The sequence below is a fragment of the Malaclemys terrapin genome, chromosome 16 (assembly GCF_027887155.1).
Source record: "Malaclemys terrapin pileata isolate rMalTer1 chromosome 16, rMalTer1.hap1, whole genome shotgun sequence".
Lineage (NCBI taxonomy): Eukaryota > Metazoa > Chordata > Testudines > Emydidae > Malaclemys > Malaclemys terrapin.
In genome coordinates, this window is record NC_071520.1 from 27,420,266 (window position 1) to 27,446,992 (window position 26,727).

The following is a 26,727-nucleotide window of genomic DNA, read 5'->3' on the forward strand; positions in this document are numbered from 1 at the left end:
AATATAGGACTCAGGAGACTTCAGAACAAACAGCTCTTTCATGCACATATGGAACACAGTTTTAAAAAGTTGGCCTTTAGGTAAGCCAAATGACTTGGTAGAGGGCTGTTCACAACTATGTTGGAAAGATTATTAGGTGGTAGTTCTTTAAGGTGCAGATATTGCAACAGTTAGGCTCTCAGCAATTTAAGAAACACGTTCTTTGAACTTGCCTATCAGTGTGTAATGCAAACCAGCATCATCTTCAGAAGGATGTTACATCTCTTGATTATAGGATTGCTATTACTTGTATAGGTGACTCACTATTGAAGAGGATTGAATAAGTGAAAATGAAGTCTAGAACAGTGGAACATGTGAAAAATAAAACATCTTATAGACACACACTCCAAAGCTGAGACTCAGTGGCTGGGCTCCTCTGCAACACACAATAGGGCTCTTATTGCATAAATGGAAAATAAGTTTGAAGTCAGTTACTTTAAAACCATGTTAGTATAAATACTATATTTATTAAATATCTTTACAGTTCATTTAAATGTATTTACAGAACTATTCCTGCATACTTCAGACATCCACTTCCCATAATTGCCTCTTAGGTAAGTATAGGTAAAATGATAGTCTAACACAAAAGCATCCTCATTAGATACAGACTCAGATTTGTTTCGTTATCTCAGCTATCTTTGTCAGAAACTACCACACACAGTCAACTTCTACACATTCATAGTCTGGTTTTCCATTGAGAAGTTACCTATTACCAAGAGAGATGAATTCCAATTACAAAACACTTACATCATCTTTGCTACACTTTCACACACCCCTTCAGATAGTTTTGTTATTATCCAGTCTGGTCCCAAATTCTAGATAGTTTTTCCCATTCCTTCTTTATGGATGCAAAGGTAACCGCTCTTAAATGAAACTGGATGTTGCAGCTCTACCAAAGATAGCTATTAATGGGACAAGGAACCAGGAACATTTCAAACCTTCCAAAAGAGTATTATCCTAGGTCTCTCTCACCTGCAGACACCCAACTCCTGCAACTGCTGTTGCATTACTTGGTGTGATAGGTTACTGGTATACAAAGCTGTTCCATCTTTTCAGATTACTGTTCCCCACCAAACAACTGTTGATACAGAGCAAACCCTCTCCAGCTGGTGAAAGCTTGTTCACCTTTCATGTTTCCAGCTCAAATGAATACACCTGAAATGTCTTTCCTGTGTGTCCCTCTCATGATAAAATTACAATAACCTAATTCCTAGGAAGGATTACTGCTTCATGCATCATTTTAAGGTTACTTTAAATACACGGGTCCTATCATTTCCTTTTCTGTAAATATTTATTGTGCGCAGACAGCTTAAATTCATAGGAAGAAATTAGGTTCTGATATGTTTAGAGTGCACATCTTAAAACAGAAAAACAAAATTCTCAAGCATGTGATAAAAATATTAACTCTTTATAATACAGTATTGCTTTAACAGATGGAAAAAGCTATAAACTTTGCTGGTCTTTGGTGTGTCCAGTGAGGGATAAATTTACAAATTGTAAATTAAAATCCAAATTTGTTCTTTATAAAAAAAGATCTATGACGCAAATGGCTTTATATATACTATTTGACTAAAAACTGCATTAACATAAAAACAAGATTTAGAATCAGACCCATTAGGTGAGACAGTTCAGCCATTAACAGGACAGCTGAATTTCTATGACCTAGGATTCCAGACCCTGGATCAGTAGAGGCAGAGCACAGTGACAACTGAGCTCAGGGGAGAAAAAAGCACCTTTGCCACTCACTTATCTGATCCACATACATACCCTAATTTGTAGTTCTAGAAAATAGTGAACAGGGAGGGCTAAGCAGGATTATACAGTGAGGAAACAGTCCAGCTCTACAGGGGCATAATATCAGAGTAAGTTCAAGGGAAAGATAGTAATTGATCAAGTCTGCTCTAACAAGGAATTGTGACAGTAAATACTGGAGAATTTAGTGTAGAGAATGTCCAGATTTGAGAGACATTCCTCAAACACTAGAAATGAAGCCCTGTACCGCAGCATGAATACATTCCTTCCACCAACGTGTACCTAGATACGGCTTGCTCAAATTTTAAAAATTAAAAGGGACTGCAAACAGTTTGTGCTAAGTTGTCTGCCACTGTTACTTTTTTGTATATTGTATATACAGACTTGATCAATTGTATATACAATATACAAAAAAGTAACACTAAGATTTTCTTCATTAGTATAATCCTTCCCATATCCCCACCAAACTACTACTATTTTGGCCAAGTTAGGGTAGTTAAGGCATTTTGACAAGTAGTTAAAGGTGACTGAAAATATATCTAACATTAGGTCAATTTATGACTAGCAGATAAATTACTGAACAGCTTCCAAATTAATCACTCATTCTCATAAATGAAATGCCTGTTACAAGCATGATGCATTAAAATGTAGTAAAATGACATGTACATGGTACATGTTAAGTGATTTTAAATAAAAGCTTGACATACCATTATGCAAATATACAGTACAACTCCAGCAAAAAAAAAAAAAAATCTTTTAACAATTTGACATTTCCTCAAAAACTTAACAGTTTTAATACAATGAACCAGGTAGTAAAATCTCCTTTCAGATAAGGAGAGATTCCTTACTGACCAAGTTTAACTGCACTCATCTAAACATCGTTACCTGACTTATATAAAACATGGCTTTAATTTATTTCCAAGTACTTTTCTACCAGCAAAAAAAGTTAATGAAAAACTGACCAAAAATATATATGATCTTTATAGCTATCAGCTTTTATGCACCTCAGAAAGAGAGCTTGCAGAAATTGGGGAAAGAATTGCGAGCTACTAAAATTCATAAGGAAATGCTATATTGCAAAGTGGCTATTAAATAATTGTAAACATCATGAAGGTTCATTCTGAAAACCCTAAATATCAGTTACTGAAATGTAAATTTTGCTAGTTACTAGTTAACTATTTTCCATTTGTATACTTACTGCTGCTGCCGCCACAGCATAAGCAGAGGTGCACATTTGAGTCAGCACGACAATCCAATTAATTTGGTACAGATTCTATTTTATACAAAGCAAGAATGGCAATATTAACACAAACTATGCCTAGTTAACAGTAAAGTTCTCTGCAAACAAAAGCAAGGAAGTTCAGAACTGAGGATTATCTGTTCTTAATGCAACCCATCATTCTTAGATATTGCAGCATAATGGCATGTCACCACATGCTGATCAGAGACAGATTAAGGATATTATGCTAAACCTCAACTTTGAATATTCTGGCTTTTGTGAATTTGAGTTGCAATTTAATATATTAATAAACCTTTTTTAAACAAAAAGTTCCCCTCTGCCAAAAAACATCCAGAGATACCAGGTTCCATTATGGATGAATTATTTGCAAAAAAACTTTCATGTATAAGATCACGATTAAGCACCTGAAATCACAAAACACTTGTGCATCCATACAGCTCAAACTAATTTTGTTTTTTCAAATTTTGTACTAGAAAAAGGCTAAGGCTGACACCATGTATGCCAAGAGCAAAATGTTTACAGCAGCTATAAACCCCTTGAAAATTGGAGTTTATATATAAACAAACCCTCACCTATCACTAACAAGATTATGTTTATGGAAGTATGCTTTGTAACATCTCCTTTGTTGGAGAATGGCTGACTCTAGCAGAATAGTAATACACCCTCTTGTGGAGGGTTTATCAATTTTATTTATTAAATCTAGTTTTGAATTGTAACCAATCAATATCAGTCATTTGAAACTAGTCACATTTTAGAAGTAATAACCATATGGATCTGGTTTCCCCCACCTTGTGAAATGATTACTAAGTTTTGAGAGACAAGCTTCATGCCTTAAGTTTCTTCTTTTCTTGCTGGCAGACGAAGACCAGTGTACTACAATAGTGGTTCTTAAAGGATCTCAATTGTGTCATAAGAGGCAACAGGCTTGAGTAACTGGCCATTGAGATCAGCTGCAAAGAAAGAACGCGATCCTGCCAGCAGGAAACAGTACACACGAAGCTAGAAACTCCAGAATAATGAAAAACAGACATTGACATTTTAGGCAAATCAGTCTGTATATTCAGCTACTATAGAAAGAAGGACGGTGATGTCATCTGGCTTTCCCCCTGTAAAGGAAGAAAATCAGATGTTTTAATCTGAAGAGCAGATGAGGAAACTACATAATGAAATAAGGCATGGATAGTTTGATGAAACAATTCTACATGGAGGTTTTTGGGGGGGTTGGTTGGTTAAGAAAATAGTCAAGATTCAAAATTAGTAACATGTTTAGACACATGCATCTAAAAGCCTTTAACTCCTCTACTTCCTTTTCCAAAGTAACTGATGGCATCAGAGATACCTATAAGAAAAGCACTTTCCTATATACTATTTTAAGCATTAGTGAGAACCGTCAGCATTGTTTTTAACAGGTAAGTGGAAAGCCTTTTTCAAATGATCTTTTAAAAGAATTTTCTTCCCCCCTCCAAGTCTGAACATATATTAAAATCTGATTCAGTACATCACTGAACTCAGACCTAGTAAATCACTCAAAAATAAGGAATGTCTTTTGATACCTCCCCTTAAAGGGGATTGTTATTCACATTTGAAAAGCAGCTGAGTGGGTTTAATAGTCTTTGAAAAACTTTTATAATTTTGTAGTGCATGTGTCTGCAGTAACAAAATGACTTGTACTATACAAAATGCAGGTGTATACACACCCACATGATATATTGCAAGGATCTCAGAGGGCTACTGATCTATTTTGCTAATGCAAGATGCTACCAAACTCTTCAGCTGCAAAACCCATTAAAAAGGATTGTGGGTTGTGGTGCTGTAAGAATGCAGTGTAAGGTTCTGGTGAAGTTACTCTGTGAAGTGGTATTTTGTTACACAAACTCCCATTAAGCCTGTGGATACAGAGGACCAGCAGTCACAAGGAAAGCAGCGAATGATGGTGCTCTGCACAGCTAGCAATAGATTCTCTGGCTGGCAGGAGTTAAGATTAGAGATTCACACCCACAAGGCAGATGGAATGATGAGAGAGGCATACAGGCTAACAGCCCCCCAACAATAGGAGGGGGTTTCAATGGGCCTTGAAGGCAGCCTTGCCCACTACATTAGGAAGACTTTTTCCTTTCTTTAAAGTGAATTATTAAATGGAACCCTCAGGACTCTGCCAGGTGTACTAGAGACCTCTCCAGAGAATGGAAGAGGAGGATCACAGAGGGCAAAGGGACTGAACAATGTCAGATGAACGGGGAACATTCTACAAACAGACTACTAAAATAAAAACAAGAGTTATTATATGTATTCTGGTAATGCCTATAGAAGAGTTTACAATCTAATCAGACCAGACAGAGGATGGGAGGGAAAATAAAGAGGGGAGACATGCTGTGCCCAAGGCCACACAACAGGTCAATGGTAGAGCCATAAATAGAACACATGTCTGACTTTCGTCAGTGTCCTAGGCACTGAATCACACTACCTCCCAAATATGACTGGCATCCTTCTTTCCCAGAACATACCTAAGATCACTTACTATTCAGGAACTCTGGCATGCATCCAACAAAGGAATTGCATCTGACACCATCAGATTTATGTTACCCAAGAGAAGGAAATCTTACCTCTCACATTCAATCCATTGTCACATGCAAACTGTGCAAAAGGTGACATGTAAGTGGGGTCATATGCCAGTTCGTGAGCTTGCTCAGCAATGCTTCTTGCTGTCTGTTGTATACTCTCATAATTAGAATTCTAAATTGATGGAAGAACAAGTTATTCTTACAAGAGCAGCCCACCACCGGAATTTTATTCAGGCACATACACATTATTGGAATAGTGATACAATTAACATGATGTGAAAACAAACATCTTTCTGTTGCAAGTTAGATAGTAGGTATAAATAATATATGGAGATATACCTATCTCGTAGAGCTGGAAGGGACCCTGAAAGGTCATCGAGTCCAGCCCCCTGCCTTCACTAGCAGGACCAAGTACTGATTTTGCCCCAGATCCCTAAGTGGCCCCCTCAAGGATTAAACTCACAACCCTGGATTTAGTAGACCAATGCTCAAACCACTGAGCTATCCCTCCCTGTCTTTGTAGACAGTGGTCATTTAAATCTGACAAAGGACAAATTTCTGAGCATATCTGAATTTCCTTAAGAGTTTGGGGAGTGAACAGGCTTTGACAATTCTTGGCTCAACTTTCCATCATAACCCACATCTCTATTTGCGGTCTTACCCAAATGTGCCAATAGGTGGAGCTCACGTTTCCCCTGCAACATTAGAGCCATGTCTATCCATTCTAGACTAAGAATATGTTGTTTTAAAAGCGTTAGCAGATAATGGTCAACCCTAGGCACCCCTCCAACACATTTTTCAAGGTGTTGAACCCCGTCTACTACACCTTTTAAAAAAACAAAACAAAAAACCCCACAATGCCTAACCTAGCCATAGCTTTAGACTGAAATGGAGCCTTTCAGATTTGAATGCTGTTTGGAAAAATGGATGAAAGATGAGAGATTTCTGGTGGAAGATAACGAGAATTTCTCGTTACCCACAAAAGAGCAAAATTTCAAGCAAGCGTTCAGACAATTCCTAGAGCATCTCCGACTCACTTTGTCTACAAGGCAGCCACTTAAATTACTGAAAGTTGTTGGTAGACAGAAAGTATCTCAGGGATAAGATCCTATCAGCAGACAAGCCTCTTTTGAAACCACAAAATGAAAGGCCACTGAAAAGTTAATATGCAGGATAATATCAAAATAGCTTCCTCAAGGATGTTACACAGGTTTATACTAGTTCTTATACTCCATTTTCAGCTTTTACAGCTGAATTGTATTGTATTTTCAAGCCCAACAATCCTGTCACCCCAGATAAAGTTGTTGAATCAGAACACCATTGTATTAATTTGTTACGTAAAAAAGCCATTCTTGGAACATTTAAGAGGAAGTAACAACTTTTGCCCATTATTCATATTCTAGATGAGAGTTATAGTATCGAAATTCAACGGCACACACTTCATTTTCAGTTACCTTCAGCTTTTTTAGCTCCTGAAGAATCATATAGTCAGGCATGTTATCAAAAAGTCCATCTGTTGCTGTCAGAATAATGTCTCCTAGCTGAACATCAAAAGTAGTACTGTCAGCAGCATCCGGGCTGTGAAGAGACCACCACCATGTCAAAGAAATGGACATTAGCTTATGCTAATGGTACCAAATCCTGTTCAATTACAGCATCAATAGGTTTTGCAATTCACTGATGTTATGAAATCTGTTTTCTGGAAAAATACAGCAGTGTAGTTTGTCATGAAAGCCAGTATAACAGAAGTATAATCACAAATTGGTGGCATCTGAAACACTACACCAGAGAATTGCACTGAAAATGCCTGATTGGGATAGTTCTTCAGTCTAATATATTTTGCAAGTATATCTCCATTGTAACCATCAGGCGGTACTGCAGTTTGAAGTTTCCTTCTCATTCCCACTTAAGTATGTAGAACAAGGCTATAACAGAAAGGCTAATTTAAGATTGAAACGGCAAGCCTGCTTACTGGATACATCTTTTATCAAGAAGGATCCCAAAATATTTCAGCCTATTTAGGTACATCACCAACAGTGGGCAGTAGCCAGATAGTCCACTGGTGCATAATACACAGGAGAAAGTATTTATTTTGGCATAGACAAGATCCTGCCGGGAGATTTTTGGATTAAAAAAATGCATAGCACACCATCGAAGGATGCAGGGTTGTGATTTAAGCTTGTAGTTTCAGAAAGGTTCGCATTTCAAAATTAGAGTTTTAGGTCACTTGACTCTCACTTGGATAGAACCAGTTTAACATTAAGCTTAGTCGATAGACGAAAAATACTGAGATTTACTCTGACTTTTAATTACCTTTGCAATTAATGTTAAGAGTGCAACAGACTAGGTGACTTGATATAACCATGAGTCAGAGTGGAAGTGTGGGCATCTTAAAAGCTGATCATCTCACACTTCCCTTATTTCATGATGACTAGTCTTTGTTTTTCTAATTTCCAAGAACGTTATTCTTGATAGCTACTTTTGTCTTTTCGTGTAATGGACTCTACTTTTGCAGATACCTAGATTTCACTCAAGAACTATTAGAACAATGTACTGTTACTGTGCAATAAAGAGGACTTTTAAAGTGCACGGATTTCAAATTCCTATGACAGCTCTCCTCCCTTCACTCTTTGTATACTTTCCTATAATTAAAGCCATACACAAAGAACAATCAGTAGTTGGAACTATTTCCAAACATCCTCAAAAGAATTTTTTTGGTATTAAAAGTTATAAAGCCCAAACCTTGCCCAATTTGGAGTCTACAACCTCAGAATAAGAACTTCAGATTCATACTGCATTCCCTGGACACAGCTCTATCACTTTCTATAGTCCGGATTAAAAAATAAATAAATAAAAAAAAGAGAGAAAGAGCACTTTAATGAGTCTATAATCTTTGATTTAAGAAATGTAACTTGTACAATGTTTATATAAAATAATTACCAAATAAATCAACAAAAAGCATTTCTTTTATTATAAAAATAGCCCAAGGACAGACATTAGACAAGGAGGTATGTCTTGCATTTTGTGTTTTAGGGTTCACTAGTGAAGTTTCATTAGTTTAGAAAAATTATTAGCCAGCACTGAAATACAGATTGCTTTGAAATCATGTCCTCTGCTTTGAAATGACTTCGTTTCTATTGGACAGAGTGTACTTCTGTAACATTCCCATCTCTGAGCTCGGAGTTCTGCCAAAAGGGAGTTTTGCTCATTTTGATTGAACAGAGTGTGCTGCTGGAAACTTAACTGTACTGAAATGCAAGCTGCAGTCACATGCTTCCCTGCTCTGTTCCTCAAGTATTCACTACCTCACTGCCTGGTTATGTAAGTTAGTGTATTCCCAATCAGTCCCAAATGATGCATGGGGGTTGGGAAGGAAAACCCACAATAAAAATGAGGCACTATTGCAGTATACAACAACCTGAACACTGTATTTGACTTAAGTCAAATGGGAAGAAAAAAAAAAAGTGTTCTACATTAGGCCAGCTTTGCTAGCTAGTTGTGCACTGTGTGTTATAACTATGTCAATCTTTATTTGCATCTCACTGCAGATATGTTGCAGACGGATGCCTGGCAGTTACTTTTCCATGCTTCAATATTCTTCCAGATAATGGCATAATATGTACTTTACATAGGAGAATTACTTTATGGAACCTATTTTAGTTTAAAATAAATAAATAAAGCTTACTATAGCGTAACATTTTATGCCATCTTCCCTGACCCTAGATGGGCTACAAAGAGGAAAAAAGAAAACGCACCAAACACTGAATCATTAGTAGGCCAATATTAACTTGCATTTGAGGCTCCTACAAATGCTGCTAAATAAAGAGGCAGCAGCCAAAAGCTATTTGCAATTGCAATAATGTTAAGAGCTCAACTTAAATCGCAGAAGCAATCGAATTTATCAGGAAGGTGACAACAACCTGCATTTTTCCTGTTGTGTCTAGATATTGCAGCGCATGACAGGCGAAGTCATTGCTAGGAAATGTTTATGGTGTACAATGTACAGAAACAGGTGTATTTGTATTTTCATCAGAACAGTTCCATAATACACAAGTCCCTGTGAGGACATCAGAAATGCTTTATATTCAGTGTGCACCTAACTTTACAGAAATTAATCACTTGCATGTAATCAAGATCATTGCTACCCCGAGCAGAGATTAGACCATGGCAACAGCCTATAAGACTTGAAAAATTCAAGCCTGAGAAATGCGTACACTACCTTGAAGAAAAGCAGGTGGGGAAGGGGATTCACCTTTCAAATGGGAGCATTATTAAAAGCCTGTGTGTGAAGTTTCAGTACAAAGACCAGAACCGTGAACCCTTGGGAAGAAAATCTCAAGTTCTTGATCCATGTTTCTGATTAATTCCCCATCTCACCTATCACTTAAGACGACTCCCTCTGCTTCTGGTGGGGCTATTGACAGCTGGAATGGAGTGTTGAAGTAATGTTGCTGCTCATCAGACCGATGTACTACTTCTCCTCCTCGGACTACCAGAAATCCAGAATCTCCTAAGTTTGCTGTATGTAAACGGTGACTTGTTCTGTCCAAAACTACTATGCAAGCTGTACTGCTTCCTAGGGGGGAAAATAATTACATTAGATCAACTGGAGATAGATCCTATAATGTATATGCTGCTACTTCTAGTCTATCTGTTCAACAGATTTTCTTCTTAGGCCAGCTGTTAGATTACCTATCATTGTTGGCAAAAAACACAGAAGCAAATACCCATTAATACAAAACAAAGTGAATATGCATTAAGAGGAGGAACAAAGCACTGAGATTACTGCAATCATTTCCAACCCCAGCTACAGCTTTGTCTCATTATATCGTGCTGCTACATTCCAGTACATTTCCTATTACAAAATATTTAGGTGTTGCTATATCAGCAGTCTCCTATAGGAGGCTTATTTTACAGGCAGTACCACTCTGAAACTAAATAATGAAACTCTGATTAGTGTGAAGGTATTAGTAGTATTACACTATGCTAGGTGATGTCCACATGCTTTCATTCACTACTACAAATTTGTAACGAGTAAATAGATTAATGAAAGTGGTCAGTAGACATTGTTCCAGTACTGGTGGCAGAGCAACGAACGTGCTCCTTTTTCCTTTTAAGACAAAAAACTTTGTAAGACTGGCTCCAAAGGAGGTCTAGATTTTAAGAGGAATGGATGGTATATTAATATAATTCATTCAGAAATAAGTGCATTGCTTTAAAGCTCAAGAAATTAGCTCCAATATTTAAACAAGTGCGAGAAGGCACTGTTAGCTGCTTAGACACTTTATAGTGGCTGATCAACATCCTGACAACTGGGAAAGTTTCTGTAACATTTACAACAGCATATGCCAAGTTTTTAAACTAGGACTATCAGGAGTTCATTCAAACATGATCACTTGTTCTGTAACTGATAGTTTTGCAATTGTCTTCAGTATTTATCTCTGGGAGGGGGGAGGGGTGTCTTAAAGAAAGTTCTTGTCTTGTTTTTGGTATATTAACTTCCTACTAAATTTCCTTTTGTGAAACACTTTTGTAATTACCATTCTAAATGGATTAAAATGTAGAATAAGAAGGGGAGGAATTGAAACATCCCTGATCATTTCAGAAATATTCCACTCATGCTGAGGGCATCGTAGAGTTTTCATTCATTCCAATGTAGCATCTGCGACTGGTTGCTCATGGTGACAGTAAATAAACCACAGCAAATATTATATTGGAAAAGGGCCAACACTGTCCAGGTCCTTCATAGAGAAGGAAATACACTGACTTCCTTAGAGTGGTAATTCTAACTAGAAAAACCAAATCTTTCCTAAAGAATGTGAAGCACAACTGAAGCTAAAGCGTTCTCTCACACTATTCGAAACCATCTCCAGCAGGCGTGCAGATACCATACATTAGTGAAAAATCGGAATTTTCCACTAGAAGACGTTTCAAAGCACTGCTGCGTTTTTGATAGACCCTGGTGTTTACAGTGAGCTAGACTCAGGATCCAAACCTTTTATTTAGCACACGGCCATTAACTCTTCTACCTTTGACAGAGGTCTTTGTTGCAATTGAAGAGCAATGAAGTCCTAACTCTTGGGTTCATATAGGACCCTGATTCCCCCAAGCCTTAGAGAAGGGCAAGTCAAAATCATGTCAGCTTAAAAGAAAGCAAGATTAGCAAAAAGTCACTTTACACTTACAAAAAGTAGACGTTAGACTCCAGAATTCAGGAACTAATGGAGTCCAAAAGAGAATGGACAAAATAGCCCCGCAACACAAATACTGTGCCCGGAATAACTTCCGCTTTCCTGCCTCTCCCTTATTATTTCATGTCCAAGTATTTGCAGGATTCTGCACTGAGGAAACCAGCATCAGGCCACAAGCAAGGAAAGATAGTTCATACTTTGGTGTTCTTAAGCAGAGGAACTACTGCAAGATATGGCATAAAGAGATCAGGGGGTGGGGGGGCTAAAGAATAAAAACATGGAGAGTAACTCCCACCACAAGTGACTCTTTACAGTGCTTTGAAGGGAAGAAAGAGCAGAAAAGACTAAGGTTCATTAGTTTCATATTCTAACTTAACAGGTACTGTAACTAGAAATCCATGTGTGGAATGCAGATCTTGTGACAACATATGCGGCTCTTGAGAATTTGAAAGGTCAAGCAGCACAAAGTTGCCTCCCTCTATAAAAGGGCTGCTAGAACTCATTACCAGTGGTCCATCTTGTAGATCACTTGTTTACTTTGACTGTTTTGTACAAACAGCCCCAGTATCCTTATACACTGAAACCCACCGAAGGAACTACTAAACAGTGCTATTCTTAAGTGACAAGGTCATTTCTGGGGTTTGTACCCATTCTTTACATGTATAATAAAAAGTGAACATCTGTTTCTGAGCTCAGCAAACTCTAGCTAAATATAGTTTACATAGAGCTCTTTTGGCAAAGAAGTTTAAGGTCAGGTGAGAAGCATGTGAGTCAGGCAGAGTAACTCGCTCTTGGTCTGAAAGCTTGTGAGTGTCCCCTTAGTGTTCAGTTTTCAAGGTTGCCTATTCAGAGCCAAATTCTGCCTTCATGTCCACTCATAATTCCCATTGCTTTCCAAGGGAGTTAATGTACATATCCAAAGGCATACTAGGTGCACAACATTTAACAAACCGTTATTTGTAGCATATTTCTTTAGCTGTGCTTCATATAATCTCTTCCCACAAAGAAAAGGACATACAGTAGGATACCAATGACTGTACAGCACAAGCCATTTAGCGTACAGTCCCTTTAAATGACATTCAGTGAAGTCTAAAACCCACACTGCACAGGAAGCTCAAAAGTAGCAGTAAGGCAAGGAGACCCAGTAACCAGAGTATCCTGTTACTATCTTCAGAAAAATATGGGTTCAGGCTGAGTTTAGTCACAAAACTACAAACTCCTAAAAGGTTTCAAATTGAGAAGGAGTTTGTTGAACATATAGTGTGTAGCTGACTTCAGTAGGAACTTATTTTGTATCCATTTTGAAAGATGCTCACAAGACACACGGTTACAGACCTGCAATTTCATTTCACGTTTTCCTTTTTAAATTAAAAAGCTGGCCCTGGTTTGTCGTGCTGGTGTACTAAGTTTAAACATTAAAACCATTTTGAATCTACAAATCTGTGTCTAGAGGACACGCACAATGAACAATATTTGCTGCTCTTACCAAGCAAAGGTACTTTGTTCTGCAGCAGCTCACAATAACTTGTGGTTAGAATTCCAACAGGATTGCTTGGTACGAACCGTCCTTCTTTTACTAAACGTTCGCATGTTCGCATTAGCGTCCCTGAGAACTGAGAAGGGTCAACCCCATAGTCTCTCCAGCCGCCTACACCATCTGCTACCCCTAAAAAGAGGGGGGAAACAATTTACTGTTAATAAAACAAAAGTTTCAAACAGTTTGATATTCATTTCATTCTAGCATATATACATAGACGGTCCAATAGCTAACACACACACACCACAGTTTGCTAACCATATTTCTGTATTAAACATTTTTTTCCCAAATAGTTATTTACAATTTTACTATGACATGAGATGACAGATATTCTAACAGAATATCATTAGAGACCTGGAAGGGAATTTTTGGTTTTAAAGAAATACACATATTTAAGTGAACTTCCAATGTTAGCTGTGGGGTAAAGGTCCAGACACATCTGACAGCTAGTAAAACAGATTAAAAGTCTAAAGCTTAAAAAAAAAAAAACCTTAGAATGATGTTCTGTGAAGAGACTGACTTTGCTATAAAGATAGATTTCTTGGATAGTTAAGTAGCTTTTCAGGGATACAAATTACACTTCCATCCCTTCCTCTGTGTGGGCTAATGAAAGTGTTGGGGAAGAAAGAGGGTAAAGAAGATTTTAAATAGAACAGAAATGAAGATAATGCAGAAAAAACTCCCTCCCCATCCAATATCGCCAGATAGGTGTTCTTTTGCTGCTCAGTCACGGTGAGGTGGTCCCTTTCGTGAGTGGCAACTTTTGTAGAAAGTAAATTTCCAATAACCAATAAATAAATAAATAAATTTTAAAAAGTGTTTGAAGAAAGGCTTCCAAATGTGAACTACTCAAATCAATGCAATGTTGTGTTCTACACCAGCAGAAAGAGCACTCCAGCGCTTCTGTGATTGCTTACACCTTTAACCAAGCGAGAGAGTTAAAGCGCACTAGGGCTCACTGTAGCTATTCAGAACAGCGTTGAATCGACCGTGAATCAGGTCAGTTTCACTCTGATAAAGCTCTTCCAAGCTTTGAGCAGCAGCAGAGGCAAGTGCTAACGCTAGAGCACAGTGGAGCAGGAAGCTGGAGAGGGGGGAAATTAGCAGAGTCCCTCACTTCTAGCAGCCGTCTGGAGTCTCTGGGATGTGAAAGTGAGGAGAGAGAATGTTCCTTTTCTCTCTCCTAGTAGGAATAGGAAGTAGAGGGAGGAAAGTTCAAGGCACCTATTAGCCAGAGGCTACAAGAGATGAACCTCGGAACTGGATCCAATGAGGACTGTAGTAAAGACCCCACCAACCTAACTTTTTCCAAAAAGCCTGCAGGGCTGTGCATTCCCTGACAGTGCCACACTTCTTCCCTTTTCTGTATTATCTTTGGTAAGTTTAGTCCTTTGGCCATTAGGTGAACGGTAAATTTACAATTCCGATGGCAGAAGGGGTGCATGGACAATGGCAATGGGGCAGATATTGACCAAAAGTAGGGTAGGGAGGGGTTGTTTGTTTATTTTGCAAGGGGAGTGGGAGAGAAAAATATAAGGGAGCAGATAAGGTATTCATAGTAAGGAAACAAGGGGATGCAAGGGGTGAGGGAGAGAAGGAAAAAAGTGAAGCCCAGAAGGGATAGGTAGAACAAGGGAGACTTTTAAAAAAATAAAATGTAATAACTAAATAGCAGATTAACAACATTACAAACACAACCAATTTACGCCTTCAAATTACTATCCAAGGCTACCAGCCACCCTATAAGTGCTGAGCAAAAACGTTTCAAGACTTGTTTTAAAGTGACAGGGCAGTAAAAGATTAAGATAAATCACAATAAAAAAAGGAAGTTATAGAATTAAATTACTACAAAAGAAAGTTGAGCTACAATAGTTTATAAGATATGACTGGCTCACCTGACCACATAGTGATTTTAAAGCTTTTAAATGATAGCAGTGTGGTGGTTTGTTAACAGCTAATGCTAAAGTGCTGTCTGTTTGGCTAAAATATTTGTACAGTCTTTCGCAGTCTGTTCTTAATGCTAACACCACAGCATTCAAATATTGTCTGAGGGACATATTAAGATAGATTGCAGATACCCAATAAGAAAAATCCTATTTGAAAATGTTTCCATTATTTAATTTGGTGGATCTGTCTGATCTTCAGCATGTAAGTCATAATTTGAAGGAATATTCTGTATTGTATGGTATTTTGGGGAAAAAATTAAGCTATTATGCATGATACTGCATGATGAGTCACTCTTTCAGAGCATGCTTAAGTAAAAGATGTATTTTGGAAAAAGGATAGAACTAACCTCTAGTTGAGTGACAATTTAAACAGTAAAATGCAATTTGTTCATCTACAAATGCTCTTCACATAGGATGCCATTTGAAATCAAAGTGGAAGATTTAGAGTTGACCTTGGCATGAACTACATAATCCAACAGCAGGTTAGAGCCAGATTCTGTATAACTCATCGACATTAATCAGATTTTTCCCCAAAATAGTGCACAACCTTTTAGACACCTGCTGGGGGGGGGGGGTGTTTTTGTTTTAAAGTACACTATGCAATAGCCAAACTCCACTCTTAAAATCTGAGCAGAAAAAAAAAAAAAAAAAAAAAAAAAAAAAACACAGAAGATCATCCATCTAAGAACTTGGAGCAGAGCTCACGAGAAAGAATCCCAGGAAACCCCTCTTCTAGTTCCTTCAAAAACAGCCTCTCCACAAGAGGCATAAATTCAGGTTAAGAATAGATTAACTCTGGTTTCTGGTGTCAGTTAAACAAGTCAACCCTAACGACTCCAGTGAAATACTCTGAAATATTCCTATGGGGGAGAGGGTTGAGGATATCAATAGATCAGTTTCCTTAAAGGTGATGGCATTCAACTTAAAATTCTGACCAGCCACAGATTTATCAAGACATTTAGTTTATTATTCCAGAATCAAAGACTATTGATTAGGTTCTGTTGTTTAAGTGCAGTAATTTTAGTGCTTGTCAAGATCCTGTTAGTACAAGCTTCCCAAACTGGACCACCTGTGTGCCTCAACTTTGCCCTACAAGGACTATTAGGAATGAGGATAACTCACTCCCCCATCTCATTTAGTTCTTTGCCTCTCTCTTCTAAGACACTAACAAGGGGACCAAATGTAGCAGTGGACATCTGTGTTCTCCAGAAAGAGGACAGATCATCAGCTCATTTAATGCAAGTCAAAGAGCCATTATATAGTAACATCTGCAATGTACAGTAACAACCTGAGCAGTTTCTGACCTGCACTAAAAGGTTCTTAATTCCCAGTCCTGAGCCATGCAGTCCTGCAGACCGGTTGGTTTTTTAAATTAAGAAAGTTACATGTAACTTGTCAGGGTAAAGTACGTTATTGTACAGAAAAGGAATGTGACATAGCTTCAGATTAAAGAGTTACTTTATTTTATTTCTTTTCTTCAGCGGTCAAGGAGGCTGAAGTTCAGCAAAGAAATTCTGAATATTTTTCAATACGTTGAATAATAGACTGAAAAACTGACACTCCAAGATCAGTAAAAAGGAAGAATTTAAGACAACTTCAGATGCTACCGATATATAGACAAGACTTACTTCAAGGAGTAGAATAGCACATCAACTCAGATTTCACTGAAATAAAATTCAAAACTAATCTACTGGTACTTGTTATGTTGCTGCTGAGGACTCCGAACGTGCTGTACTGATTTATACTATCCTTGTTTAACCTGGCTTTCACCTTGGGCACAGAACAGCAATACAAAAAGATAATCAAAACTGTAGTTTCTTGAGTTAACAGCATTGTTAACTTCAGTTTACTTACTACTTCCATCATATTTCATAACATGCAATGTCCTCAAACCCTGAACACCTATATAACACAGTAATTGGTTAAGTTTTAAAGTTTAAAATGTTGCTTAAGTGACAGAAGAATTACTAAATTTAAGTTCTTTGACTTTGTCAGTATATTCAGTAAAAGTCAGAACACATACAGAAGCCCATTTCCTTGGACATGGGTATTAACCTTTTGCATGCTTTTGAAAATAGAGTAAGTCAGGGCTTCTGTATAGGAGAACATAAATCATGGCAAAAGGGAATAACGTCAGCGGGTAAAGAAAAACATGTGAAGGGCAAGATTCCCTGGATTACAGCTTCTCCTACAGCATTCATTTATGGGAGTTATCCTGCTAAACTAGAGTTACTGCCAAATTACAGGCTGCATGTGCACCAGTTACTGTGAAGCTGGCTTCATCCAACCTCTCAATGAGTACATCGAGGACCCTCAGAAGACTCAGAGCAAAGCATGAAGCAAGTCAGGCTGCAGTGCTAAACCCAAGGGAATCAAAATGTGGCAAATACCATTGAAGTTATTACATTTTCAGCATACTGGATAACAAACTTCAGCAATAGTTATAAATTAACTGGAGGGGAAAACAACAAACATACAAAGCTAACAACGGATGGGTTAGTTGTGCACATTCCTCCCCTCCACATACTCCGCCAACATATATAAGATACTTTAAAAACCATTGTGACCCCAAATCCCCCTCGATTACAACTGGCAAAAGTTCTCTATTCTGTAACAGCAACAGCTATCAGGCCTGACAAACTCACCACACCCAACGTATTGCTGTCATAGTATTTATCTATAAAGAATCTTGTGAGAGCTCTCAAATGAAAACCGGGATCGCGCTGGTCATTAATATCATAGTGGCACCTTAGAGACTAACAAATTTATTAGGCCTTAGGTTTTGTGGGCTAGAACCCACCTCATCAGATGCATGGAGTGGAAAATACAGTAGCATGTATACATACACAGCACATGAAAAGATGGGAGTTGCCTTACCACGTGGAAAGTCAGTCTAACAAGACAATTTAATTAACAGTAGGATACCAAGGGAGGAAAAATCACTTTTATAGTGGTAATGAGAGTGGCCCATTTCAAACAGTTGACAAGAAGGTGTAACAGTAGGGGGAAATTAGTATGGGGGAAATTAGGTTTTGTAATGACCAAACCACTCCCAGTCTTTATTCAGGCTTAACTTAATGGTGACCAGTTTGCAAATTAATTCCAGTTCTGCAGTTTCACATTGGAGTCAATGCCCCTCTGCCATGCACATTGGCCAAACCGGAGTGGTTTTTTCCTTCCTTTATACCTGCTACTGTATTTTCCACTCCATGCATCTGATGAGCTGGGTTCTAGCCCATGAAAGCTTATGCTCAAATAAATTTGTTAGTCTAAGGTGCCACAAGGACTCCTCCTTGTTTTTGCTGATATAGACTAACACGGCTACCACTATGAAACCTATTAATATCATTGTGAAATGTATGTACAGATTTTAAAAAGTATGTCTATATACTGAAAATATGTCCTTATAGTTGATATCAATGTGTTACTCCCCAGCAGAAGTGAAGAACTGGTTTTGCCAGACAAAGGAATGTATATTCATGTTTGCCTAGGTTCCTATGTAGATTAAGCTTTGTAAGCCAAACACAATGGCAGCTACATTTTCCTTTCAAGTCAATCCAAGGATAGGAAGACAACTTGGAGCCAGCACACTGGAGAACAAACAGGGAGTCTGGGGTCAAAACAATGAGTTTGGGGGAAACAAGAAGCAAACACACCATTCTGGTATCCATTTACTAAGGAAACTCCTTGTAGGGCATAGGGATATTCATGGAAACTTGAATCCTGGTTTTGACTGAAAACCAGCAGCTTTGTCAAAGACTGAATCCTTGGGAGAAAATCTATTTTCTAGAATAGGAAATGTAACCATTAATAAGCATAGATCTAAATTGCATTTTATGTTTTGTTTTATATGTGTAACCAGTTGTTGTTTCTGCTCATTCTCTCTCAGTGCTGTGATGTTGTAAAGGACCTGACCCACAGTTGTACTCGTCACACTGTGGATACACTTCTCACTTTATCGGGAGTGTCCCGTGACAAAAGCTGGATACGGCAGGGAGCACTCTAAAGACTCAAGGGTTGATGTGTACCTAGCACTTGCCTGTACAGAGAGGGTGAGACGTGGGGGGACCTGGAAGTCAGTGCATGCGGGGCCAAAGGCTAGTGGTTTCAGGGAGCTGAATCACATCAGGCATAGAAAAGACTCCTTCATGCTAAGTGCGAGTAGTGGCAAGGTGCATCGCAAACTGGATAGGGGAACTGAGGTGAATTTATATCCCATTTAGGTCAATTTTCCATGCAAGACCAGATCTAGCTCTCAAACTCAGTGGCAACATTTTTACTAACTTCAACAGCAGAGCAGGGATCAGTGTAATAGCCAAGTCGGAGGCCATTTTTTTTGGGTGGGGGGAGGGAGGACGGACAGGAGAGAGTGGAACTTTCCAAATGCTTAACACAAACTTGTCATTTGAGGAACTGCTTATCAACGGATTTAAGAGTTACAGGAACACAGTGAAGTCTTGTCTACACTAGGGAAGTTTTGCAAGAGTTTCCCAGCATAGCTAACACTAGTTCAGCACCACAGTGTTGAGCAATATTGGGAGTTCTTGTGTACCTGGACTGCCAGCTGCTGCTGGCATTGGAAGCATTGTCATCTATCCCTGCACAGAACAGATCTAATTGACCCAGTATTTAAAATGCTGTCACCTGTCTACACTAAGGCTCCCAATATTGCTAACAAGTGCAGATGAACTAGTGTAAACAACAGTGGGATATTTTTGCAAAGTTTCACCAGCATAGACAAGGCTTGATCTTTGCCTACTATGTTCAGTTTTGCTTCTTGTTTCCTTGCACAGAATTGACAGAACAGTGATCTCCCTTCAGGCAGCCACACTCATGCCTTGGGTATGCAAGGAAAGTTGCATATTGTTCATGAATGTCAATAGTGGGTGTGGCTGAACATGCGTCTAACAGTAAGCACAGACCAACAAATAATGTTCAACACCGTTACAGAAACGGTGGTTAAGAAAAAGACCAAATAAAAGCTGTTTTGCTGATGTATGAATCATGTTTCCAAAAGGCTACATCCAAGCAGTATTTAAGAGTTCTGTTGACATATCCATTATCCCTCGGAGAAAAATGTCTGCTAGAAGCCATATTCCCTGACATACCTACAAAAAATATTATCTTGTCAATAAGATAGTTTCGTTTAGCTCATTCTTCATATAAAGTAAAAATGTTACACCTAATTCATGGGTCTACAACTTTTAATGTATGTGTTTATTTTTAAACACAACCACTAACCTCCCTGGATTACACTCAATATACTGAACTAGGCATGCCATTGGTCTGATCCAGCACAAGTTTCTCTGAACAACGTCTTCAGAAACAAAAATCTTTTAACATTGTCTTCCATGCCCTTCTGGCATCAGATACAGAACACACTCCTGTTCTCATCTACCAAAATAGTTTGACGCTATCTTGATCATTTTTGCAGATCCTCCATTGATTGCTTTCCCTTGGGCCTTTTTCCTGCCCAGTAAAGTGACTGACACGAAGTGGGAGTTTTTTTAAACCTACCTACAGTAGTATGTTACAGTGTAAAAAAGAAAATGGAAAGCAGGACTACCTTGTAACTAGACAGACTGCTGCCATAGTCAGTTTCAAATACAGCACTATTCACTAAAGTTCTAACTAACTACACTACATTCTCCCAAGCTCTAGATTTTAAGCAGAGGGAATAGTTGCCAAATTTGAATTTTAAACTGGACAGTAATGCCCTGCTCTGGGCCACCATTTGGAAGCCTCGGCAGCCATGAAATTGGCAATGATCACACGAAAACTATGGATAGCAGCAGCATGCAATGGAAATACTCATGAAGGTACCAGAAACAGAGGTCAGGGATAGTAATAGAAATTGGCTTCTTTTCGCCAAGGAAATCCCAGAAAAGAAAACAATGAAGAGGAGTCTGAATTGGTGAGTTTGTTCTCCCTTCCAGTCAGGGAGTATGGCTGCAAGTTTAACAGATACCTATCAGTTCTTGATTAACAGGAAAGAAAGCCTCAAGAACACTGGTAGTAATCCCAGTCCCATCCCCTTTACCAACTGCTGCAAGATGAGTGTGACATGACTTTTCATCAGGGTTTTGTCCTGGATCTTGCTATGAAAGATTGGTATATACTTTAGTAGTAATTTTTTCAAGCTTTGAACTACACTGCACACATGAAACAGAGTGATGACCAGCATTTTTGTATTTCGTAGAATATCAGGGTTGGAAGGGACCTCAGGAGGTCATCTAGCCCAACCCCCTGCTCAAATCAAGACCCAATCCCCCAACTAAATCATCCCAGCCAGGGCTATGTCAAGCCTGACCTTAAAAACTTCTAAGGAAAGAGATTCCACCACCTCCCTAGGTAACCCATTCCAGTGCTTCACCACCCTCCTAGTGAAAAGGTTTTTCCTAATATCCAACCTAAATCTCCCCCACTGCAGCTTGAGACCATTACTGCTTGTTCTATCATCTGGTACCCCTGAAAACAGTCTAGATCAGGGGTAGGCAACCTATGGCACGGGTGCCGAAAGCGGCACGCAATCTGATTTTCAGTGGCACTCACACTGCCCGGGTCCTGGCCACCGGTCCGGGGGGCTCTGCATTTTAATTTAATTTTAAATGAAGCTTCTTAAACATTTTACAAACCTTATTTACTTTATATACAACAATAGTGTAGTTATGTATTATAGACTTATAGAAAGAGACCTTCTAAAAACGTTAAAGTGTATGACTAGCATGCGAAACCTTAAATCAGAGTGAATAAACGAAGACTCGGCACACCACTTCTGAAAGGTTGCCGACCCCTGGTCTAGATCCACCCTCTTTAGAACCCCCTTTCAGGTAGTTGAAAGCAGCTATCAAATCCCTCCTCATTCTTCTCTTCTGCAGACTAAATAAGCCCAGTTCCCTCAGCCTCTCCTCATAAGTCATGTGCTCCAGCCCACTAAGAATTTTTGTTGCTCTCTGCTGGACTCTTTCCAATTTTTCCACATCCTTCTTGTAGTGTAGGGCTCAAAACTGGAGACAATACTCCAGATGAGGCCTCACCGATGCTGAATAGAGGGGAATGATCATGTCCCTTGATCTGCTGGCAATGCTCCTATTTGAACAGTTCTATGCTAAAACAAACAACAAAACTGTCTGACCTTTTAGCTATTAAAAAGGAAAAAATGTGTAGCCTCTTTGATGTTAGTCAACTCTTTTTTGACCCAAGAAAGAATAAATCCCAAGTACCCATGCAAATTTTCCACTGAATGGGAGTGGCTCCACACCCACATTCAGCCCACTCAGGCTTGCTCTTCATAAACTACTCTGCCAAAGTATCTGGCAGACTTTTGTCACTGAGTGACTAATAGGAAAAATCAAATCTAAATGGAAAAAAAGACTTTGCAGTTGAAGGATAAATGTAAACAGTCCAAATATATTTATATAGGCTACGTCTATAGACTACTACTACAGACCTTAGAGCTGCACAGCTGTACCGCTGTAAGGTCTCCTGTGTAGCCACTCTATGCTGACAGGAGAAAGTCCAGAGGACAGCAACAAAAATTATTAAAGGTCTAGAAAACATGACCTACAAGGAAAGATTGAAAAAAAAAAAACCTGGGTTTGTTTAGTCTGGAGAAGAGAAGACCAAGAGGGGACATGAAAATGATCAAGCACATAAAATATTGTTGTAAAGAAAAGGGTGATAAATTGTTCTCCTTAACCACTGAGGACAGGACAAGTAGTAATGGGCTTAAAATAAAACTTCCTGACTGTAAAGGTAATTAAGCTCTGGAACAAATTGTCTAGGGAGGTCATGAAATCTCTGTCATTGCAGCTTTTTAAGAATAGGTTAGACAAACACCTGCTAGGGATGGTCTAGATCAGGGGTAGGCAACCTATGGCACGGGTGCTGCCTTCAGCATGCGAGCTGATTTTCAGTAGCACTCACACTGCCTGGGTCCTGGCCACCAGTCCGGGGGGCTCTGCATTTTAATTTAATTTTAAATGAAGCTTCTTAGACATTTTAAAAACCTTGTTTACTTTACATGCAATAGTTTAGTTATATATTATAGACTTATAGAAAGAGACCTTCTAAAAACGTTAAAATGTATTACTGGCACGCAAACCCTTAAATTAGAGTGAATAAATGAAGACTCGGCACACCACTTCTGAAAGGTGGCCGACCCCTGGACTAGATAATATTTAGTCATGCCTCAGTGCAGATGATCTATCAAGGTCCCTTCTAGTCCTATATTGCCATGATTTAAAGCAATATGCATTGAGATATAAGGATGAATTTTTATGTCATCTAGAATTATATTGGGTTCTGATGTCCGCAAAGCATAAAGTAATTTTGAAGTTATTGGTACATTTTAATGTTAGAAAAATAAAAAACCAATTAAGATGGCTTCTTCTATAAATTCTATTAGTCTGCCAGTAATTTTCTGTTTCGCTTTCCTATTTAGCATATTTGAATTTGAATAATAACTCTTCTTCTGCCTGACCCTGCAGCGAAGTTACAATCCTGTGATTGTCATCATGTTGCCATAAAAATTAACACAAAGAAACCTCGGCATTGTAATTCTCTGCTGAGTCCAGCAGGAAGGCAAGATGGGCTGGGAAAAGAGCAGCACACAAATATGATATGGCTACCAATTATGGTACCAAAAAAAAAAAAAAAATTGAAGAGTCAGTAGATCCACTAAGTGGAAAATGCCACCTTCCTTTCACCTTTCCTCCCCCTCCCATGCACAGAGTCCACCTATCTGAAAAACAAGTTCCCCAGGTGCTTCATTTCTGGGGAGATGGATGACTGAACATTCAGTGATCAATCAGCACTGGACTTGTACTGAACTTTAAAAAACAGCCAATATGGGTCACAGATACAGCAGTCTGACAGCTACTTTTAATGGGGGGGGGGAAGAGAGGAGAAGAAGAAGAGAAAAGAGGGAAAGACTCAGACCCAGTGGAAAAGATGCAGAGTACTGAACACTCGGATTGGATTTCCATGTCTCCTGGACAGCCACAGCATCACCCACAGCTCTCTTAAAGGTGAACGGAAACATTGTTTCCTATCACCAAGTTAGATATTTTTCTGAAATAATGTCTCCGTCATAGTCAAGTAATCAAGTTACCAGAGAAGCTCCACATTCTGAAGTGCTGCCAATATCACAAAGTCATGACATATTCCAACACAAGCCCACTGTTAGGGTCTAATCAAAAAAGACTGGAACTCCATTAAGATCTTTTTAGTACTATAAAGTTATGGTGCAAAGCTGATTCAATTGCTGAGAAGCTCAACCCCTGAACTTTGATTAAAATTCAACCTCAATGATGTCTGAAAAAGATCATGCGCCCCCACAATATTACTATTTACAGACGGACAACAATTATCCTGACTTATTCACTGCTCGTGATGACATCTGAATCAGAGTAGTCCTGCGTATAAATCAAAACGGTACTGCGTAACCAAGGTAAACCGGGTGCTGAAAGTGAAATCTGACATTTGAAACCCGTCTCAATGTCACTTTGCCTTTCAACTGACAAGGGCATCGTGTGCACTGAAAATAGGAAGTGTCTGTTTCAATGACCTTTGCTGTTAAAGTTATTTACCACACTGTTCAGTTTTTACCACTTAAAAAGCACTGCATGAACAGTTGCCTTTCTGCTTTTCACAGACATTAAGCCTTGCAATTACAGGTCAGATACCAAAGGCTGGGCCTAACCACCCAGCAGTCAGTCCACCACTTCTCCAAGGCCTTGTCTGGGCTAGGAACGGCCCCTCCATGGGAGCCCGGCTTGGCAAAGGCCTTTTCTTTTGACGTGTCTGGGGGGCCGTGTCTATGGTGCAAGTGACCCGCACATGGGCTGTGAAAGGCGGCCCCTTGCCGGCAGTGGGGAGGGAGGCCGGCCGGGCGCAGCGGGAGCACTTACCGAGCACATCGGCGGACCGGTGCCTGGCCACGAAGCAGGCGTCATCCCCGTAGCACATGCCTTTCTTGAGGATGCCCTTGCGGAAGTCTTTGCCGAAGCCGCAGCTGGCGGTCACCAGGCTGTAATCGCGGGAGTCCGTCTGCGAGAGCCCGCCCAGGACTGCCCGGGCCACCAGCCTGCCATAGGACAGCACCGAGAACATGGCGCGGGCCGCCCGGCAGCCGGCACGAGGGGAACCTCAGCTGCAGCCGCCCCCCGGCTGCCCACGGCCAAGCCAGGCTTCCTCCCCCTCAGCGCTGGCGTCCTGACCTCCGCTCCCCTCCGCTCCGCTCCTCGGAGCCGGGTCCCCCTGCGGGGCACCCCGGAGCCTCTGCCCCCCTCAGCCCCGGCTTTCCCTGGGATCCCCTCGGCGCCTCCCCCGGCCCGGCCCGGCCCGGCCGGCTCGCTCCGCCTGAGAGGCCGCTCGCAGCCGGCGCGCGGGTCGGTCAAAGCCGGCAGTGGTCGCTGCGCCGCCTCCGCAGCCCGCTGCGCTCCGCCGCCATCTTCAGCTCGCGTGCTCCAGGGGTCAGGCCCGGACGGCAACCGCGACTACGGGGAGAGAGTGAGGTCAACCCCGCCCCCGGCACTGACCCCGCCTCGCCGGCTGGGGACACGCCCCCAGCATCCGGGACCTCGCCGCGACCCCCTATACTGTGCGGGCGCCCGGCTGGATCCGCCTGAGCTACCGGCCTCAACTCGTTTGCATAAAAAGGGAAAAGATGTCTGCCGCTCCCATCACCTCTATTGCTAAAGGTGATTCCTAGTCCCAGTATGCAACAGGCTGAGGACTACAGTTCCCAAGGTGCAGTGCGGCAAAAAGCGCGCCTCTGAGGCAACGAACGGTAGCTGTTCTAGTCTGGCTGGAGCGGGGCATGCTGGAAGTTGTAGTCCCCCCCCCCCCCCCCAGACAAGACCTGGATTGGAGTCCCCCGCTCCAGTCAAGTTAGAGACAGCTGTAAATTGTAATTCCATAGTTGTGGCTCATGACTAGGGTGACCATATTTCCCTATGCTGATTGTGGGACACCTGGTAAAATTACTCGTATTCAAGTGAGTTCAACAGGAATCAATCAGAACTATGCAGGGCTAACATCAAGTTGACTGAGCCCTTGTTAAAAAGAAATACTGCATAGTTGGATTCTTTTTACTTAGCTGCTTATCTTTAAAGCTTTTGGGTTTACATGGGGAGGGGTGAGACACACACCCCTAACCCCCCCCCCCCCCACACACACACACAGGGAGAGATGACACACACAAACTCCTGCACACCTCTCTCACATAGTGTGGGTAACCGACCTATGTGACCATCCCTGCCCGGCGCTCTCCACCCTCCATGCCTAGCTAGGACCCCGGGACGGACCCACCTCTCCTGGTGCCTTGCGCCACATCTTCCCAAGGGAACACGTTGGAGGGAACAACGCAGGGTCACTTGCCCACTCTCCCTCCCCAGATTTCTGCCAGGGTTCACCCTAGAATGTGGCCAGCAGCAGCCTTTAGGCACTGTGTGGAAGG

The 26,727-nt window shown here is 40.3% G+C and overlaps 1 protein-coding gene across 1 annotated transcript; it reads right to left on the reverse strand.

Moving 5' to 3' along the window:
• Positions 1-481: 481 nt before the first annotated feature.
• On the reverse strand, positions 482-25,944 carry PPTC7 (protein phosphatase targeting COQ7). Its single transcript, XM_054006329.1, has 6 exons — positions 25,178-25,944; positions 13,270-13,449; positions 9,970-10,168; positions 7,047-7,170; positions 5,635-5,764; positions 482-4,137 (listed from the first exon to the last, which is right to left on the reverse strand). The coding sequence occupies exons 1-6, from the start codon at positions 25,377-25,379 to the stop codon at positions 4,079-4,081; spliced, it is 894 nt and encodes a 297-aa protein (XP_053862304.1). The 5' UTR covers positions 25,380-25,944; the 3' UTR covers positions 482-4,078.
• Between the last annotated feature and the right edge of the window lie 783 nt (positions 25,945-26,727).